At 39.0% G+C, this 22166-nt stretch overlaps 1 protein-coding gene across 1 annotated transcript in view; it reads right to left on the bottom strand.

Annotated features, from left to right (window-relative positions):
- Positions 1–20208, bottom strand: part of LOC142352030 (5'-3' exoribonuclease 2-like) — a 93260-nt gene extending 73052 nt beyond the window's left edge. Inside the window, exons 1-5 of the mRNA XM_075404370.1 lie at positions 20115–20208; positions 19916–20043; positions 7061–7343; positions 1769–1903; positions 1308–1494 (exon numbers count right to left, since the gene is read on the bottom strand). Coding sequence (XP_075260485.1) covers positions 1308–1494; positions 1769–1903; positions 7061–7343; positions 19916–20043; positions 20115–20189 — 808 coding nt within the window. The 5' untranslated portion in view covers positions 20190–20208. The remainder of the gene's footprint in view (positions 1–1307; positions 1495–1768; positions 1904–7060; positions 7344–19915; positions 20044–20114) is intronic.
- Between the last annotated feature and the right edge of the window lie 1958 nt (positions 20209–22166).

Genomic DNA, 22166 nt, shown 5'->3' with positions numbered 1-22166 from the left:
CGGACCACACAAGCTTTGTTCTTACAATCAACTTTGTTTTAGCAACAGACAACTTCTGAATAACCGCAATTTAGGTCACGCGGAAAGCCTGAAATCAAGCGCGAAAAACCCTTTAACAAGTGACGAGACAGAATGTTCTAGAACAGATGTAGAACAAAAATGGAGCGTCAGACGACGAAACACAAAACCATGAACACCGCAATATAGCTACGCTCGACTTACAGCTTCGCAGCTATAAAACGAGACGGTCAATAATAGCCTCAGCTATCGCTTGCGGCTATTAAAAAATTCAATAAAACAGAACCGACTAACATCGGAAGAATTGCTCTGGAAAAACTAGTGGGCGCTCGAATTTATTGCAGCCTGCTTCAGTCAGAGGCGGGGGGCATCAAGTCATTAGAGGTTATTGGTGGTTATTATATACCACTATAACCACTAATAAAATTTAAACTGAAAAATTATTGAACGGCAAAAGTAAGTAAGCACCTTCTATTTTTACGAAGTAAACATTGAATTTTTGAGGCAATATTACTCTAATTTTACATCAAATTCAAAACAATTTTTACATCATCAGTTTCCTACCCTAGTCCTCTGAATCCCCCACTAGTCTAACTATAAATTTCAGATACAACAACGGCAACTTACCAGAAATCCCAATGTAAAGAAGATGAGCTTCATCATAGTTTCGCAGTAAGAAAATTGTAACAAAATGTGATATGTTTTCAAGTTTGTTCAACTATGATTTGAACATCTATGAGTTTGCGTTAAGCATTAGAGAGAAAAGTTTGCGACGTGTGATTTCGTCGCAACTTTCTTTTTACTGTGCAACTTGGATGAAGTTCTTCAACTTTAGAGTGGGTTTTCTAGTTGGCGTTGCGTTTTATATGAATATCCTAGTGTAGGCGATCAATGGTGTATAAATTGTTTTTGAAAATTGATTCAGAGTTGGAGTAGTATTGCCTCAAAAATTGAATTTTTAATTCGTAAAAATAGGGGGTTCTAACATACTTTTGCCGTTCAGTGTACTCCAATTTCCCAGAACTTTCAGTAGGGAACTGCCGCCAATTGAGTTCAGCTGCTGACACTTGTGAATGGGAGAGAAATTTAGATCACAAAAAACGAAGACAAGGGCGTAAAAGTCACTAGAAAAGTCAAACAGTCAAGAAAAAATTTTGCGTAAAAAGACCAACACGTTTCCAATAATTGCTTCAAACTTCGTTCGAGATTAATTAATAAAATTCAGCCTGTCTCATTTCTCTTTCAAAAACTCAATACTTCAGAGTAAGCACCATTCATTGTAAACTAACCAACTTGTCCGCAGAGTTCACAAGGTCGCGGCTTGTTAGGTTTGAACTCCTCCCTGATAATTGTGAAATGTGGCTCATGTGTGGCTAGTCCCAGCATGATCAGGTCTGCATCTGCTCCACAGAGACAGTGGTGAGTGTTGGGATCGTGGTCCGGCTGAGCTCTCTGTCGTCGAATGTAGTCCATGATCTGCACAAGCAGCAAAGTGTCTAATTAACCAGAAAAACTGAATCTAATTTCAAAACTGTGAGTATCACCACTCACGTTGTAATGTAGATTAAAGCGCGGATTGAGACGTTTTGCCGTTCTAGTGATTTTATAATCCAGAAATTTCAGAAAAATTCAAATTCTTTCTTTGAATCCAACCTGGTAGAATATGACCATCGGGGAAGAAACAGTTCCAAACATTCAGAAACTAACGTCAAAACTGAAGCTTAATGAATTTTTTGTCAACATGGCCAACCTTGTGTTCTCCTTCTCCTGGTACTTGAGCGTCAGAGAGGACCACTTGAATCTTAGCCCAACCAGGATCTGTCTCCATTCTATCATGCACATAGTAGCGTAGACACACGGCTAGTCTGTCCATAAACTCAGTTCCCTCAAATATTTCGAACAAAACCGATTTCAATTTTAGGTTATAATGACATGGAGGAGTGTCCGGACAAATCAGTCTCAGACAAAACAGTCCCGAATAAATATCAAAACAATTGTAAACATAATTTACAAGCAATAAACAAACTTAGGATCCTTTCAATAATTGCCCCTTTTGACACTTTCCACGATTGCGCATACTATGTTAAACTGAATAGAATAAAATTCGCCTTGCTATGGCAATTAGCCGAATTGGAAAACAAAGCGAGAAGACTTTCCCACTTGAGTCGGTGAGCGCACTTTACGGCGCGTCGCCGCGATAACCGACCAGCGATTTCCGGATTACATCCTACAGCGCATGAGAGGCATGGCCGTGAACAGCGGTCCGCAAATGCGCTTCAACTTGTATTCGGCCACTAAAATGCAGGCCAAAAAATATGGTGGAGTATAGCACAGAAAGGGGCATTCTCTACTAGGTACCAAGGGGGAATTATCTACTAGGTAAAAAAAATAAGGAAAATTGTTGAAAAGATCCCAAAAATAATCTATCAGTTAAGGTTCCGAATTCTTTGTTTTTAATTGATATGAATTACGATTAAACCAAAAACTTGTTCCAACATACACAATGCGGCAAAAACTAAACTGCAATCAGCTTAATATTTGTAAAAATTAAGTACAATCATATGAATAACTTAAGAGGTTTCTTTGTTAATCGGTGTGCTCATGTTTAACCCTATATTTCATTGGGATTATTTGGTCTGAGACTATTTTGCCTGCTTTCTTGTGACTATGTTGTCTGGGACTGCTTCGTCTGAGAATATTTGCTATTCGTGACTGTTTTCTCTGGGACTGTTTTGTCTGTTCACCGAATGGATGATCAGTCAAAACTGTTGATTAAAATTTCTTTCCAATTTCGGATTAAAGCAATATTTTTGGAATTTTTGCAATGTTCAGTCTTTAAATTCTGTCTTCACTTTTGCAGCAGGCCGCAAAACTTTTCAGTTAAATATTTGTCTTACAATGGCCAAAAGTTCCAGCAATCAAAGCTTTTTTGCCATCTACTAGCTACGTTCATTGTCTTGTCATAAAATTAGCTTGAAATTCTGGCCAGGGTAAGACAAATAAGTTAACTGAAATTTTTGCGGCCTGTTGCAAAAGTAAATTTATTTGAATTACACAGGCCAAAAGTTCAAGCTAATTTTATGAAAAGACAATGAACATAGCTGCTAGATTGGATTGCAAAAAAGCTGCGAATGCTTTGCAGCCCTAGTCGCACAAAAACATTGCAATAAGACGTTAAAAAACCAAATAAAACTTTTCATTTATCAATCCATAATATTTTATATTTGCCGGATTTGTCCAACATTAATAGATTGCTCTTGTACGCCCCCATTAAACACAGGCATAACTGACTGACGTCGGGCAAGTTGCTCTCTAAGGACTGGGGAGAGGTTGACTTCGTCAGTAGCTAGCCGCAGCTTAGGGAGGCTAGCTTAAGATTTATGGGGGGGGGGGGGGAGAGTTGAAGGATCGAACCTGCAGTGTTACGGGTGGAATTATGTAGATGGGCGTGGACGAGCTGGAAGGAAGGTGAACGCGTGGGATGAGGGTGAGTGGAGTTAAACTCGGTTACAAGAAAAATCGTATTAAAAAGAAAACCTGGACTAAAATAATTGCTATAAACTTTGTATGAGCAATAAAAATAAACTTCCATTAGATTGATATCACAAGTTGCCCTGAATATTTAAATTTAAGTACCCAAGAGTATTGTGAGAATGAGTGACAACACTATTATTCATTAAAATGAAACCAACGAGGGAAAAAGACGTCAGACTCAAAGGACAGTCGAGGAAATTGCACACAAAAATTCAAGAGCTGAATCGCAGTGAGCGTGACGTCACAGGTCGCAACAAACTACCGAGGACCTAAAAACAGCAGGAACAGTCTTGAATTTCAATGCAGAGAACTGGATCGACTAGTGACCTAAAAGAAAAATATTTATGGGAAAAAGAGCCACTGATAGTCAACGAGTCGTATGACGCTACATAAGCAAACAAAAAAGAATGTCTTTAATTCGTATAACTAATGGTAGTGAAATGGAACAAAAATATAACCATGTAATAAAAAATTCTTATACGTCACATCTATTAACTCTTTAGGGCAGATAGCATTTTTAACTAACACCACAACGGTTAAAAAAAGAAAAAATTAATTACTTTATCTATGTCAATGACAGTTTATGTTGCAAAAATTAGCAGTTAGTTCAAACTACTGAAAAATTAAAACAAGCCACAATAGACTCAATGACACGCGTTATTATTGGGATTAAGAGGCGACAAAAAAGCAACAAATAATGGATAAGCTAAAATATCCACTAATAATTTTGCGAAAACAAATGGCATCGAAATCTCAAAGTCAAAATCTTTAGTTAAACGATTAACCAATGAATCAACTTCATTTTTGTATTCAACAAGAAGTCAATGGAGACTGCCATTTTTCAGACTATGAAAAAAAAGCGACAAAAACCAGAATTCCAAAAAGCAAAATTCCAAAACCAAAATTTTATGAAAACGAAGATGTCTTCGATAAAAAAACAGCCTGTCAAAAAACTAGTTTCTGATGGTAGTGAGCATCAAAAAAGAGAAAATACTAATTTAATTGAAATAAAAATTACCAAAAAGTGATTTGACTAAAAAAAAAACAAAAATTCAATTGCTTTTTCAATTTGTAAAATAACAAATACAAAATGAAATCAATATTTCAAGTAATCAAGACAACTTAATTGCACACAAAAATTCGGACAAGCCAGAATAAGCACAAAAACGTCTCTAATTTTAAAATAAAACAAACACTAAGAAATTAAGAAAAATTTTAAGCGAATTATTGTTAAAATTCAACAAAAATAATGCTTGGTAATAAAGAACCAATTTGTAATTAAAACAAGCAATAAGCTTATATTCCGTTACAAGTAAAAGCAATAAGAAACAATAATGCGCTAAAAAATGCTACAATGGCCTTAAAACCCCAAATTAGTTGAAAAACAATCAAACTAGCTTAAAATTCCCTTCAATTATCACAAACCTTTGAAACGCTATCAAAACAACCTGAAAATTACAACTATAGTCTGAGAGAACCTTTTAGAAAACATAGAAATTCCGAAAACAAAAAATAGCTGGAAAAAGCCGCACGCGAAAAAATTTGCTCGCTTAGCGGAAATTTTTTCACACTTACATTTCTCACTCTGTTTCAAAAAAAGCATGAACAAACGAACCACTCTCTCATTTCTCCGCTCTTCGCATTTGTTCACTGATTTAATTTTTTCAAACTTTATTCACTCCCTGAACTTCCGGTTTTTTTGCTCGGTCACTTATCAGAAAACCAGAAAACAGAAAACCATTCAACCACTTCGCGTCTTGAAAACAGAAAACCATTCGAGTCTTAAAAAAGACAGCACTCCAATTCTTTGAAATGTAAAAAAAGGACAGCGCATAAATAATAGCTTTTGACAGGCTGACAGCGGCTATAAAACGTAAATCAGCTAATTTCGGAAAAATTGCTCTTGAACGACAGGCGAGGCAATTTAATTCAGGGGCTGTAGCCTAGATAGATTTTTCTTTAAGGGTGCAAAAATAGTTTACCACGCCGGGATTCGAACAATTGGCCTCCCTCTCCCTAACCAGAAGCACTGACACTCGGCTATCAGGCCCTTCTTCTTCCTATGCTCCATCGATTTTATTTTAGCAGCAAGCTTTAGTTCGGAGTGAGAGCAATAGAGATCACTCAAAAATGTCACTCGAAAGCGTGAAAAAGTCACTTGAGAAGTCAAAGAAGGTTCTAGAAGAAAAGCGCAAAATGATCTTGCAAAAAATTGTATAAAAGAGACAAACACGTTTACAGTACTTGCTATGAACTTCGTTCAAGAGCAATCAAAAATAGCCCGACAAGTCTTCTTCTCGGAAATTTCAGGGCAGATAGGAGTCCAATGAAACAACTAACTTTATTATCGGATTTCATTTAGACACAAAACGAGAACTAAGAACAATTGGATCCATCCCGGATGCGGCCAAGGTCTAGAAAAGTTTCAAGACCCGCCCACTCCACCGTTTCTCCGATACATTTGAACATAACCGACTAACTACGCGCGTATTGCTCTTAAACGACCGGCTGGCTTCGTCAGTAGCCAGCCACGGTTTAGTGAGGCTAGCTTTAGCTTATTTGAAGGGGCGTGATGTGAGGGGTTGTGCTCTGGGGGGGGGGGGGTGATGGGGGGTGGGCAACGGTGGGGGGTGGGCAACGGTGGGAGGGGGGTTTTGGCTGCACGGGCCACTTACGGCCTGTGCAGGGGTGGAGATTGGGGTGAAGTGAGAGGGGGCCTGATGTGGGGGGGGGGTGTCAACCTATAAGAACCCCCCATCACACCATAAGTAGAAGTCTCAAAAACAGTTTCTGCGAGTCGCATGCTTGGAGACTAGTGAGCTGAAGGGCTCTAAAAGAACATGCCCGATTGGTGCTACTTGCTCATCCCGTTTTTGAGGACGAAAACCAAATGAGTCAGACAAAAAATCGGTCAAGCAAAAAATCGTATTAAAAAAAAGGCCGGCAGGAATAATATAATTGCAACAAACTTAGTTTGAGAGCACGTGCTGAAACAATCCATCTACATAAATGCATAGAGCTTCAAAAAAAATACAATAATGAGGTTTTTCAAATTTTAGTCCACATTTGGACTAAATTAGTATATAATCTACAAATGGGGGCACTAAACGTTATTTGACCACTTAGCTAGCTAAGCATATGATTGTCGGCCGTAGATGACGAAAAAAATAAACATAACCCACTAAACGTCGGAAGAATTGCTCTCGAACAACTAGTGGGAGCTCTAATCAATTGCAGCCTGCTTCAGTCGGGGGGGGGGATCTTAAATTGGACTAAGAATTTCAAAAGTGGGCTTCAATTAACCACATTTGCCGCCAATTGAGTTCAGCTGCTTGAAATTGTGCTTGAGAGAGAATTTTAGATCAGGCGAAACTCAAAAAGTCAAGGGCGTAAAAGTCACTCGAAAGTCAAAACGGTCAAGCAAAAATTTTGCTTAAAAAAGACACACACGTTTACAATAATTGCTTTTCTACAGAGAAATTAATTACCTGAAATTATTCAAACTTACAGGAGTGATACAGTTACTGTCAAAATGTCCTGACTTTTTCTTTTCTTCTATTACAATTCCCTTCGCCGCCAATTCTGATCTAATTTTCTCCTTTAAAGCTTTCAACTCTCCGCTCTCCTTGGAAGCTCTGAATCTTCTGGATCTTTGTTGGTTCATCTTGGCTCTTGGAGCTGGCCCGTCTATGGCCATGTAAAGCAACTTCCTAGGTCTAACAATTGCCATTAGACGGTCAATGGCCTCGAATATTCGAACCATCATTTCATCTTCATCTTTCGGAGGCGCCCTGAAATAGTACTACTTGTATTCGAGGAAACCGTCTTCTGATCTCATACAAACAAATGCTGTGCTGATTTTAAAATCAGTCATTTCTTTTCGAAATTTCAGATTTAACAAGATCTCATCATTCGAGAAGCAAAGGGTATCTTTCCATGTAGCTTTTGAAAGCCAACGGCATCTTTCCAGGCACCAGGTAGTTTGACTGTAGCTACGTGCTAAATTACAAACGGCTAATGTCAAAGATACTCTAAAAATTTCAACGAAAGCAATAAATCATTTATCACGGGCAACAAGAAACAAAAATATAATCGGAAGAAATTTGCACCATAATTTTTACAATCACACTGACGCCAAACCCAATAAAAAAGAAAACACTCAACAAAACCCAATTGAAGAAATGCGCCTATTTTTTAAAGAAAATATTTTGAATCATTCGATGGAAGAATGACCAAAACATATTAGACATAACCGACTAAGACTCAAACGACTGGCTTAGGTATGCATCAGGTGGGGAGAGCGGAGTGAGGGGACGGGGGCGTCAAGTGATGAGGAGACACCTTGAAATTATCTCCTCAAACAGTTTCGGTGAATCACACACTTGGAGACCAGCAAAGCGTAAGGCTCTAAGAGAGCTGCTCGGCCACTTAATGCCCTCCTTGTGCTACCTCTTTATCCCGTTTTTGAGGACAAAAAGTCAAATGGGTCAGACGATAGATCGGTCAAGCAAAAAATTGCATCAAGACCACCGGACTAATATAAATGCTACAAGCATCGTTTGAGAGCAATTAAACAAAACTTAAAACTAGAAGAAATTATTTCCAATCTATGCCAGAGAAAAATAGAAAACTACATTATTCAAAACAACGAAAACAGCCAGTAAAATTACACCCAATTCATTCCAAAAAATATTCCTGGTGCCTCGAAAGACCTAAGAATCTTAAATTCAGGGGTAACCTTTCCAGATCTCAGAGATGTCACTACATAATATAACTAAACAATGAAAAAAATCTTGGGCAGGTCACAAAAGAGCAGTTTCGCTGAGATTTCAATAAAATTATTCAGTGTCGTTGAACTTTTTGATCAATGTTATCATTGGACTGAAACTGACTCAAATATGAAGATCAAACTTAAAAACCATTTGCAGCTATAGCCTTCACCTTATAAGTAGAGGCATGCAGAACAATGTTGACTCTAAAAACCAATCATTTCCTTGCCTTCGTTCATAACCCTTGAACAAAACTGCGAATGAAGTAAAATAACTTTTTTACATTGAACTTTTACTAACTACTTTTTCGTAAACAAAAAAGAAGAATGATCATGAACGATTTGTCTAATTAGTGGCACTACTAAAAAGGTCAAATTTAAATTTTGGATAAAATAATCAATAAAACTCATCTCTGGCTTTTAAATGATATTGACACATTCCCCTGAACGGAAAAGTTACCACCATATCTGGAGATTTTTCTGACGACGTATTTAGTAAACTGCACAATTTTGAACAAATACAACTCTGTATCAAAGATGCTCAATAGCCTACCACAAAGCTCAATCAAAACTTCTACTGAAAAACTGAAACGTTAATGGAAAAGTTAATTGAACATAGATCTGACGAAACAAAGCCTCAATTTGAAAATACTAATCATTTCGGATGCAAAAATCTGTCTCGGATGCAAAAATCTGTTTCGGATGCAAAAATCTGTTTTCTAAAAAATGCAGCCCAGTGTAGTAAGAATTTAGGCTTTGAATCAGTCTGATTTGTCGGTTCTTGGGCCCGTCACTTCACAGCTCCGTTGATTTTCTGGAATGGGTTACAATGTCTGCAACCGCACATGAAAAACCACGAACAAGAAATTACACCTGAGTAACTCTTGATAAAGTAATTCCAGTAGATCTTACTTAATTGAGATTTGTTGAACTCGCTTTTTAATGTACATGTCTGTTTCGCAATTATGTTCAAAAGATTGCTGTATCTTGTTCGAAAGCTCTCCCTAGCCTTTTTGCGTGTTTTTGTAATTCTACATAAACCTGTTGTCTCGCTTTTGCTATTGTAATTTTCCGAATTTACTTCTATTGGTAAATCGATATTAAAATTCTCTTTGAGAAACGTCATGAAGCTCGAAACACTTTGAAATTCGTAAGATATTGAGCTCTCCCAGTCTGGTCCTTTAATTAGTGCTCCAATCATTCAAAATCTAATTTGTAGCTTTGAGCTGGACTTCCTCAAAATTCTTCAATTCAGTCTTGTTTGCACATCAGACCCGGGAAGCGTAGCTTATTACCGACACAACATAGCCCGCATATGCATTTTTGTTCTTAGATTAGACTTGGTAGAGACGTTTTGTTTCAGGAAGTAGTACGTCTTCAAGGCTTATATTCACAGCCTTTCACAAATAGATTTCCAGAATTTCTTTCATATTACCACACCTAAATCTTTAATCAATTTTTGACTCAAGTTTTTGCGTTGAGCGTAGAATCAAAGCTATTTTCTTTTTTAATAGGTAAAAAGTAACGTTTGTTCTTATTTATTTTCATCATGTGTTTGTACCATTTTTCTGTCAATATCGACTTGGAGTTTTGCAGAAACGGTTGTGACGAGTTTATAATTATCAGCGTAGCCAAATGGTTCACACTGTTCCACTTTCTGGGGCATGTCCAGAGAACAATTAGACCAAAATGTTTCTTGATCAAATTTTTTTGATCAAACCGAAGTGCTCCAAAATTTTCAGTTCCCTATAACTTTAACCGATAATTTGTTTTTTTTGGAGCGGGGGGGGGGGGGGCAATTATGTAATTTCTAAAAACATTTGGTGGTTAGGAAAACAATAAAAACAGGTGAACTTTGCGAAAAGCCATGACATCAAATTCCAAATTAAAAATGACTCCCGGAAAGAAACAATATTGACTATTGTTTGACATCAAACTCAAAAATTGAACTTAAATAAATTGAAATAAATTGATCCACATTTGAATTCGAATATTTTGATGGTGCACGAAACACAGAACTAAACAAAGCTACAGACATTTTGTACGTAAGACTTCTAATTTTCAAACAGGAATGTTTCTATTCTGCATTTAGACAGTTTAAGGTTTAGCAAAAAATATCTTAATAAAAATAAGAAAACTTAACTCAGAAGTGAACGAAGAGAATCATCAGAAATTTGCATACATTGCTGTACTAAATATTCTGAATACTTTTCTTCATACGCAAAAAAAGATATCGAATTGGAATAACTGATAGAATTCGGAGGTCACATTTCCAATCAGTAGTAGTAGTTAAGTGCTTAGGGCTAGGCTCAAGAGTTTTCACCCACAAAACACAGTCAATAGAGTTTATTTCGGTCTAACTTTGCTCATTATATTGCAATGATCACATCTGAAAGTATTCCCCCATGCGCATTTGTTTTCTTCGTAGCAAGTTCTTTCGTAAAACTGTTGATAAATCTTTTGTACAGTTTTCTTGAGAGTAGGACCATAATATTTGTATTATAATTGTATAATACTTGTTACAAAAGGTCTTCTGAAGAAATTCTCATCGGCTTTTTTATAGCCGCAATTTGGAGATCTTGAGCTAACCTCTAGTTTCTTGGCGCGTCAATTCAATTGAGTCAGATTGATCCTGGATTCATATCGTAGGCAACTCTTATCAATGAAAGTAAGTAGAGTAAATCAAGCATTTCCATAAAACGACTTAGGGGCAGTAAATTTACTTTTAACGAACTGTGTTTATAATCTTCACCAGAACAATGAATATATTTGGTGGCCAGTTTTTGGACCTTTTCGATATCATGCATATTGGATCTAGACGGCATCCATGCTTGTGACGCAAAAGTTATGACTGGTATTACGTAGCCAACATACGCATTGAGTTCCGAGCTTAGATTACAAGACGGCGAGAGAGTACATTTGATTCGATAGGCTTTGATTGCTTTTGTCGTTCTCTGTTTTGCATTCCAGCTCAAAAGTTTCTTGACCCCCAGATCTAAAGCACGTTGTTGTCTACATGGAACTTTTAATGATCTGTTTAAAGTTGCGGATACTTCGCCTCTGAAATTAAGAACATGAGTCTCTTTGATATTTGGTTCCATCTGGTTTTCATGTAACCAATTTTTGATGTTTAGTATGGCGTGGTTCATTTCTATTTGATTTTTTACGATTGCCTTAAAGTCATCTGCATATCCGAAACTAGTGGTAGCTGGACCTGATGGAAGGTCAGTGATGAACAATAAAAAGAAGAGCGGCCCAAGGATTGAGTCTTGAGGCACACCGCTAGTTACTGGTCAGTTACTTGAGACTCGGTTATTGAATGTCACACACTTTGTTGACGATCACTTAGACAAGATTGAATTAGAGAGAACAACTTTTCACTAATGCCGAAGTTTCGCGATTTACTAAGAATTACGTTGTGGTGAACAAAGTAAAAGGCCTCAGAGAAGTCTAAGTAAAGAACTACTAAGGTATAAGTTCCAACTTGATCGTTAAGTTCGTAGATGGTGTCAAGAAAAACAAGAAGTTATAATGTTGCGGATCGGTGCTTGCAGAAGTCAAACAAATTTTCTTGCAACCTGTCCTTAATTTTATTCGTATTACGATTCAAAGACGAACTTTTCGAACATTTTCAAGCAGCAACATAAACTCAACTCGAATGCCTCAACTCAACGTCAACGAGACGTCTTGTGAAAATTGAAAGAAGAGAAAATTTCGAATGTTGTCTACATCGAATTCAGCATCCTCTGTTTTTGTAAAACATGGCTAAATGAAAATATCGAAATCTCCGAATTGTTGTTATATGACTACTCTATTAATCGAGCAGACGAGAAACAACGAGAAGAACATGCATGCTGGTAATCACATTGCTGTCAAAAAATACCCGAATTATCAGATGACCAACCTGATTCTTGGATTGCATGCACTGTGAAGCTGCAAACGACTGATATCATATTCTATTATTTCTGCAACCCGGCAAAACAGTAATTTTAGATATCTCGCCGAAGATTTGAAACTTCTTTTGAAGACTGCTGAAAAACAAACCCGTTATTGTTTGTGGTGACCACGATTTTCTGGAAACTAACTGGCTCATCTGGTTACATCTGAATAACTCTTGATAAAGTAATTCCAGTAAATAGTAGTTATTTGAGATTTGTTGAACTCGCTTTTTAATGTACATGTCTGTTTCGCAATTATGTTCTACAGATTGCTGTATCTTGTTCGAAAGCTCTCCCTAGCCTTTTTTGTGCGTTTTTGTAGTTCTATATAAACCTGTTGTCTCGCTTTTGCCATTGTAATTTTCTGAATTTACTACTATTGGTAGATCGATATTAAAATTCCTGGAGAAACGTCATGAAGCTCGAAACACATTGAAATTGGTGAGATCTTGAGCTCTCCCAGTCTGGTCTTTTAATTAGTGCTCCAATCATTCAAAATCTAATTTGTAGCTTTGATCTGGACTTCAAGATTCTTCAATTCAGTCTTGTTTGCAAATCAGACCCGGAAAGTGTAGCTTAATACCGAAACAGCAAAGCCCACATATGCATTTATTTTTTTTTCACAATAGACTTGTTAGAGCCGTTTTCTTTTAGGAAGTAGTAGGTTTTTCAGGCCTTTATGCACAGCTTTTCAAATTAGACTTCACGGTGAGCTTGGTTGACATTACCATACATAAATCTTTCTGATCATTTCTTATTCAAGTTGTTTGCCGTTCAGCGTAAAATCATTGTTGTTTTCCTTAATCGGTAAAAGTTAACATTTGTTCAATTATTTTCATCTTGTTGTCTTTGCGCCATTTCTGTATTCTGTCAAAATCGACTTGGAGTTTTGCTCGATCGGTTGTGACAAGTTTAAAATCATCATCGTAGCCAAATGGTTCGCACTGTTCTACTTTCTGGGGCATGTCCACAGAAGAATTAGACCAAAGTGTTTCTTGATCAATTAGCTTCAAAATTTTCAATTGCCTATAACTTTAATCGACCATTTGTTTTTGGGGGACGACATATCAGTTATTTGGTGGTCAGGAAACGACAAAAAAAAACAGGAGAACTATGCGAAAAACCATGACACAAAATTCCAAATGTAAAATTGACTCCAGAGGGAAGGAAACAATTGACCATTGTTTAACAACTCAAAATTGTAACTTACACTCAATTGATCCACCTTTGAATTCAGATCATCTTTTGATGGTGCACGAAACAAAGAACTGAACAAGGCTAAAGACATTTTGAATGTACCACTTAACTTTACTTTAGGAACGTTTTTATTCCGCATTTAGACAGTTTTAAGTTCAGTAAAGATCTCTATATCAATGTATTTGAATACATTGATATAAATCAGAAACTTTCATACACTTATGTACGGAATTTACGGAAATTTTGAGTAATATTCTTCATTATACACAAAAACATCGATTTGGAATAAATGCTAGAATTTTGGATGTCATAATTTCAGTCAGTGTTTTCAGCAAACTCAATTGCCAAAAAACACAGCCTTCAAAGAAAACCAATCGTTGAACAAGCGCAGACAATTGTCAGATGCAGGTGTTTCAAGAAAGAAATTGGAAATCTTGAGCAGTTAATGATGTCAAAAGGCATTTCTCCAATGACTCTCCTCAGCTAGCGGCCTGACTAGGATTCCTGAACCTTCTTCATCTGAATGCGAGAGCTCTTCTGAGTATTGAGCAAAATGCGAATGCTGTCTACATCGAGTTCAACTTCCTCTGTGAAACAGGGTTAAATGAAAACATCAAAAGCTCTGAATTTAATGATTGCTCAGATAAGTATTATCCGAGCAGATAGGCCGAGAACATGGATGGTGGTAGTCTCATTGCAGTCAAAAACACTCGCGTGAGGAACAATCAGCTGATCTCCCTTATTCTTTCATTGCATACACTGTGAAGCTGCAAACGATTGATATAATAATCTTGTAATTCTACAACCCGGCGCAACAGTAATTTTAGGTATCTCGAAGATTTCAAACTTTTGAAGACAGCCGAAAAACAAATCTGCTATTGTTGTGGTGACCGTGATTTTCCTGAAACTAACTGGCTCACCTTGATCAGTACAGATCTCTATGAAGGAGAGGTCTTAGCGACCTTCGAAGAATACCTCTTTTGTCAAGCCATCATAATTCATACTTCGAAGAACAACATTCTCAACGTGAGTTTCCACAAAACCGGCTCAGTGCGTGCAAGCGTAGATTACACTTTCGTAGTTTATGATTGCTCGGATTGTGAACCGATTCATCTCTGTCGGAAGTCTCATTTAAGAGCGAAACCAATACTTGTCTTTCACAGCTTTGGATGTGCTGATGACATCGACAAAAATCTATTGTCAAACTTTCTTGAACCGAAATGCTTTACAAACAATGAGAACACAGGTGATCACTTCTATGACTTTCTCTCGTCTTTCATAAAAAAATTTGTTCCGTTGCGAACGAAACACCGTCAGTCCCTCATACCCTGAATCACATCCTTCACGATAAACATCATGAAAAGACTGAAAACCCAAAAAGGTCGTCTACAAAGAAGACCAAATAGTTATCGGAGACGGATAGTCTCGAAGCTCGAGAATGGAGTGCCGGATTCTTGTGAAAAGACAAAGAAGATAGCAAGAAAAACTCAAGTCCATTATGCAAGCGCGTAACACAGCCCATTTCCAAACAACTTAAAAGCTTCAACAAATCTTCAAGCTTGTCCCAATTCATGTTAGAGGTGTTCTGAAATCCACTGGAAAGTAAACAAGTTGAATGAATTCTTTCACTCAGTCTTTACTCCAAAACCAGATTTCAGTATTGAAGACATTCAAACTGAGAATCCAACATTAACAAGTTTCTGTGTCTCCAAAATACAGAACTTTTTCACTTCAACATAGTTAGCAGTCTTCTAAAAATGTATGTACTCTAATCTCTACCAATACTTTGTGAAATTTATTTGCAAACAGCACGCTTTTGTAAAAAGAAAATCAGTTTGGACAAACATGCTGAAATTCTCCATCAAGTCTACGATGCGGTTGACAGTGATAGCAAACATGAAATTGTAACTGTTTACACAGATTTTTCCAAAGTATTTGATAGAGTTCCTCGCCCAGAACTTCTGAAGAAGGTTGCCAGTATTGTTGTTGGTGGTTGTCTAATGGAAGTTCTCTTTGACTATCTCACATACAGAAAGCAGTGCGTAGGAGTGGACAATGTGTGCTCAGAAACTTTAGATATTACGAGTGGCGTACAGCAGGACTCTCCTCGGTCCCTTCCTATTATGCATGCATTTTTGTCAACGATCTCCCCGAAGCGCTTGTTTTCAGAGAACCCCTTCTTTTTTGAACGATTTCAAACTGCTGTCAATAGGAAAAGCCTTCTGGAACTTTCAAGCTGATCTACACGCAGTAGAGAAATGGGTGACTCGGAACAAAATTGACACCGCCATAGACATATGTGCACAGGTTGAGTTTCAGGGAGATCAATCTGAGTTGAAGCTTCGGGGTAAAAGACTTAGAAGGACTTAGGAGTTACCGTCAACAAAGACCTTTCATGGAGACCTCATGTGAATTTCAGAATTCGGAAGGCCAATCGAGTTCTGTACATGCAACGCAGGAGTTTGCACTCTGGCGTGAGAATGGGAGTTAGGCTTGGTTTGTGCAAATTGCTTTTACTGCCAGTTCTTTATGGCTTCAGCTGTGTGTCATCGTCCATAAAAGACCTCACTGAGATCGAGCGTTTCCAAAGAAAAGTTGTAAAATGGATCACTGGGGTCAGAGATACCAGCTACATCAATCAGTTGAGACTCTTGAACATTCTTCCGTTGCCGGTGTTTATCCAACTCATGGATGTTTTACTTCTTGTGAAACTGGTCGATGACGAAAATTCTGATCTGATACTACATGACGTTATAGACGATGACTGTCGACAACATGAAGTTTTCAAACTGCCGAACAGACGCACTGATAAGTGATAAAATTATTTTTTGTTCTGAACTTGCAGAATAGTAAATCGACTCGCGAAGCACCCTGATGGTCGTCAATCTGCAGGACTGAAAAATCGAATTCTGGATATCATGTCTCATCTTTAAAGGGCCGTGTACACCATCCGGCATCGATGGATGTAGGTCGAGAAATAGGGCATGATGAGTAGCACTTAGTAGCCGGATGCTGCACTCCAAGCTGTTCCCCTCCAGACAGTGTAAAGACGGCCCAGTCACAAAAATAAATAACAAGTGGAGAGGAAAGCACCTATATATATATAGCACACATAGGGAAATAGAATGGAAGGATTAAAATAAAAATGGAACATCAAGGAATAAGCAAATGAAAAAGGATAAGCAGCCAAACACTCAGTGCAGCCTTCCCTCCTCCACGACGGCGCTAATCGAAGTCTCACTGAGAACACGAGGCTTGAGGGCACGACATCCCCTCAAGCAGAGAACGCAGCTCCTCAGAAGTGCGAAGCTGATTTTCGTTCGGATGTAGCTTATAGTGTCGGCGTACGGCTCTCCGCGTTTTTCGCTGATCTTGGTTGCGAGTTGTTTCATAACGCGCGATGCTGATGGGCCTGCACCACCCGAACAAGCAAAAACCAGTGCATTGAAGCTGCTGTGTTCGGTTTCGCGGATTCGCTCTTCGTACTTATTTCGCTTGATGCTCTCGTGATATTTGTATGCATCTTTTATGGTCTTAGGGCAGCTCTTCGCATGAGGGTTGAAAATCTTCACATCGAAGAAAGTGCGATTAAAGCGGGAGCCCCACAGACCGTTTGCCTTGATGTCCAGTCGAGCGTCATCATCAGTGGTGGTGGAATTACTCGAGAAGATTTCTCCATCGAGCGACTGAAGTTTTGGCTCTATCTGTACATCGTGGCAAACGTCATCCATCAGGTTTGCAAACACATCTCTAATTTCGTTGTGTCGTAGGTGCGTATAACCACCTTTAGCGCAATGGAGGGCATGGGTGAGGCTGAATTCTTTCCCGCATGGGCATATGGCTGGCGTGTTCTTCGCTTCCCAGGTGTAGCGAAGTGCTATTCCATCACGGAACTCAGTCTTCGTGAGGTCAAAACCATGTTTTGACAACGGAAGCGCGTTAAGCCAGCTTGATGCTCCTTTCTCCGAGGCCAGCTGGATGGTATACTTCATTTCTGGTAGATTGTTTTCGATTCTGGATTTTTTCGAGATGAGTTCACGTTGATTGTCTGCTTTCTGTCTGAGGCTGATCTTGGTTTGTTCTACTTCACATTGTTGAATATTATTGAATGACGCCAATGGTCTTGAGAGTTCAATTGATTGCTCAAGATTTTTGTGAAGATCTTGTGGGAGGGCGATGTTAAGCCCACCCATTCTGAGAGGGAGAGAAAAAAGTTCTCTTTCCTCTTGGATTACTTCTTTGCCGACGATGTTCGGTATGACTCGGCCAAGCCGCTCCTCCACCTTGTCCAGAACCCCGTCCATGGAAGGTGTAGTACGCGAGAGGAAGCTCAACTTCTGTTGAACCCCCTTCGTCAAACATGCATAGGCATTCTGGGGAGAGGTGAGAGCAAATTGACCAAGTCTGTCTAAACTTTTTGTGTATTTAGTTTCTGCATCTTTCAGGAAATTTTTACTGGCCTCAGAGCTTCCGATAACTGATCCCAGGACTCGAGCGCCCTGCGTGATTTCCACATTTGTGCCTGCAAACACAGTTGACGCTTGGCGCTCGCCTCCTGGCTTAATTATCAACTGACACTTCGGAGCATTGACAAGATATCCATACTTGGGACCAAGCTCAGTGAGCTTGTCGAAGAGTACCCTGATATCTTTTAGCTTACCAACGACGCTACCATCATCAGCATACCATTTTTGTGTCAAAGAGTCATTATGAAGTCTTGTTATTAGGGGTAGGATTGCGATTCCATACATTGCCATCGCAAGGTGATCGCCTTGTGTCGTACCTTCCTGAGACAGTATGGTCGACTTACCGATGTAGAGATGAGACGGGTGGCTATAGGAATTCTGTAAGGCAACATGCAAAGATGGGCATAAGGCTTTCACGTTCTCTAATGCTGTTCGTCTATTGAGCACGTTAAAAGCGTTTTTGGCATCAATTAGAAGAATTGCTTCGTTTTCGGGATCATCAAAACTGTGGCGAAGCGAATGTATGGCATGTTCTATGCCACATTTCTGGCCCAGGCACAGTTGCATGTTTCCACCGAGGGATGTTAGATCTTGCCTGATGCAGTCGACGATTATGCGTCCGGTGATGCGACGCATTACTTCACCAATACCAATAGGTCTCACACCTGGACATTTATCCAGAGCCACTAGTCGACAACCATTGTATGTAATCAAATCATCCGGTGGTATTATGGACGTGGCCAGCCTCTTAGCAAACTTGGCAACAAGCTTGCACAGGTTCGTGGAGGTTTGCCCGAAAGCAGAAAGTAGTCTACGCCAGTCATCGGCATCGAGACCTGAAGGCCCGGCACTGCCATGAGTGTTCATTGCATGCTTTCGGACGAGCCTGGCATTGATTTTGTCGAAGACAGCGGGGTGGTAAGGAAGCGTGCGTGGATGTTCGCTCTGAATGCAGTTGGGCTCCAAGGGTTGACCTTCAGGATGTTTGTCGCGTAAAATCTCGAGGACCGGTCTACCGTCTATGAGATCGGTAGGTGCGAGCACGCCGCCTTTGTGCTCATCCGAAAGAACGCGAATAGCATTACTGATCTTACCACGAGACATGAAATCGTTGAACATCTTGAGGTCAGAGTGCTGCTGTTTGTTCCTTGAATTCATTCTCATTTGGATTGCCTTCGCTTCACAGAACAGTTCTGAGAAGTTGCAGCTGTACCATGCTTGCAGTCTACGCTTGATGGTCTTATTGTTCGATCCATCGTCCGTATTCTTTGTTCGACTGAGGGTTATATCGGATCTATCCGTGTTTACGGCAATCGGGGAGAGGACACTGTGAAGGGCTTCGGCGAACTGTTCCCCTGTCTTGTTCTTACCGAGCGTGAAGAACGAGGGCTTCCAAGTGACGACCTCGCGGTATATTTCGCGCACTGTTACCGCGTGATGAGGCTGGAAGTGGTCCCAAAAATTATTCGATGCTGCGGCGACGGAACGTTCGGGGGCGTGCGATGTTGCAGGATCTATGAGTGCAGTGTCGGGAACGGTCAAAGCGTTGTGTGGTGCCGGCGTTGCGATTGCTGTTTCGGTGGCTGCGGTAATCTCAGAGCAGTTTTTGCAGCTGAAGTCTTCGGTCCAATCTTTCGCTGCGGCTAGACCACTGCATTTCACGTGCAAATATTTGTGGAAATTTGTGCAAATATTTCTGGATATCATGTGGAAATTTATCAATGAATTTTTTTTCAGAAACCAACATCTGCACGGGTCAAATAGCTTGCGATAATAACAAATGCAGAAACAACAGGACATTGTTTTAATGATGCCAATAGGGATAAAGTCCCCTCAGCTACGAGCTGAAAATCCACAACAACAATTTACTGAAATAGAATGAGAGGAAACGAATCAAACTTAAAAAACAGTCGGTTGATTCGAAACCCAATGAACAAAACTAATTTAAAAAATTGATTCAAATATCGAATTGAGGCTTTGTTATTTGGACGTACTTGTCTTCAGGGTGGCAACATGGATGTATAATTCCGTTCATATCCAAATACAGGTTGTCAAACTCCGTGTTGTTTGGATTGGCCTCGCGAATGTCAACTGGGATTCTTTCTCCTTTCGCATTACGAGGCTAAAATGTAAAGGCGCGAACAATAAAAAAACGAGGATGTCAATTTGTGACGTGAATACATCACAGATTACCTTTTCCTCAACACAGTCAACAATTAGAGATGGATATTTTCGTGAAAGCCATCTGAAAAACGCTGGGACTCCCATCCAGTGAACTGAAAAATACATATATATATTTAATTTAGATCTATTCTTTTAACCCCCCTCCCGTTTTTAATGCCCCCAATGACAAATTATGTGGTTATAGAGCACATTACGATATAAATAATAGCACGTGAGTCTGGGTGCGTAAAAGTTTTATGTCCATCAAGCTGAGGGGGGAGGGGGAGGACAGATTACAGACTTTAATTTTACACTTTAGTAGTAGTAGTAAAAGACTCAATTCCCAAACAGGAGTGAAGGGATCATTTAGTCCAGGCATCAAGAGAAAATGAGCGGGACAATTTTTACAAAAACAGTTTACAAAATAAGAACAAGAGATATCAATACTAAAATGAGTAAGTTTTTCAACTAGAAAAATATCTACTTTAGTACGAAGTATACCCAGCGGCATATCGAATTTAATAACATTTAGCTTTAGCAGTTCATTTGCACATCTGGAGGACCTGACAAAAAAAGAAACATAGCTGGCAGATTGCCAGAAAATAGCCGCAATAGATTCGTAGATCGGCAGTCTAAAAAAACAGTAAAAAAGACAGACCAAAAAAATTCGTCTTTTCATTGAAGGCTGATCTGTTATATTTTGATTAAAAATCTGTATAAGTTATTGCTGCCTCTATTAGCTGATCTCAAATAACCTTCATTTAGAGTGATACACACCCATTTGACCTTATCTCTTTGAATTAAAGTAAATAAAAGTCAATTTCAAAGTGAGGAAGTCATTTTTGAGAGTGAGGTAAGTCAAGTGTGACCAAAAATTTAATCACGCGCATGAACAAAAAAACTCGCTCCACTAACAGCTAAAAAATGAAGTCACACATGCAATTCAGTTGAAATTGCATGAACGAATGAACAAAAAGTGGCTGTGACGTCATATGGTCGTAACAAAAATCATGACGACGAAATAAAAAAAAAACCAAGAGAAGGCCAATAATAGCCTCAGCTATCGCTGTGCGGCTATTAATAAAAAAGGTTGGTCAATTTAAAACTTTCTTACGAACGTTTTCGAACTCTGAGTTCATCGTCAGGTTATAAACAATACAAAATGCTAAAATGAAAAGCCAGAAAATAAAATGCAAATCACTAAAATCAATCATTCAAGGAATTTTTACATATCTACAATCGTATCTACAGAACATTTACATCTGAGTAAATCAGATTCTATTTCAAATGCAATGAAAGTTGGTACCGTCAGAAAGACGGGTTGGCAATGGGTGCATCCCTGGCGATGATTTTGGCAAACCTTTGGATGAAATCGTGGGAGCCACAACTGAAGTTACAGACACCTAAATGTAAAACCAACACACAATCTAGCAATCTCCAATTCAACCGGAGGGGAACATTTTTTGCACATGGTATCAAAAACCATCAGATACTGGAACAATTCTGAACTATGATAGCTGTGCACCCCTACAACATAAGAAAAGCATAATACAGGGAACAATACACCGCCTGTTCCGATCCACCAGCAATTGGGAAGCGTTCCATGAAGCATTGAAAAAAAAGTGAAGAAATTTGGGAACGTAATCAATATCCTAGGCATTGGGTAGGGAATCTCGTCAAGGATACAATTAACCAGCTGCAAATGAAAGAACAAAGAAAAGGACATAGATGTAACGCGGGTGTAGCCTTAAAACAACAGGAAATTACTGAGAAACAACAATTTGTATTACAGTACAGAGGCAACATCTCTAATGAATTTGTAAAGAAGTTGAACAAAATTCATCCTGTACAGACGATTTTCACCAATCGGAAACTTATGAGCTGTTTATCTAGCCTCAAGTCTAGCTTTGATAAGGATCTCAAATCCCACGTGGTTTATGAACTCACTTGTAATGGATGCAAATCCATCTATGTAGGGCAGACATGCCGACATATTACCACAAGGGTTGCAGAGCATGCCAAGGCGGACTCACCGATGGGAGTACATGCAGTCGAGTGCAACGGTGATAAAAAAAGCTTTCC

Source organism: Convolutriloba macropyga, chromosome 13 (assembly GCF_964194025.1).
Source record: "Convolutriloba macropyga chromosome 13, txConMacr16.3, whole genome shotgun sequence".
NCBI lineage: Eukaryota > Metazoa > Xenacoelomorpha > Acoela > Convolutidae > Convolutriloba > Convolutriloba macropyga.
Note: the sequence above shows the minus strand (reverse complement) of the source record. Positions and strands in the feature narration are given on the sequence as shown.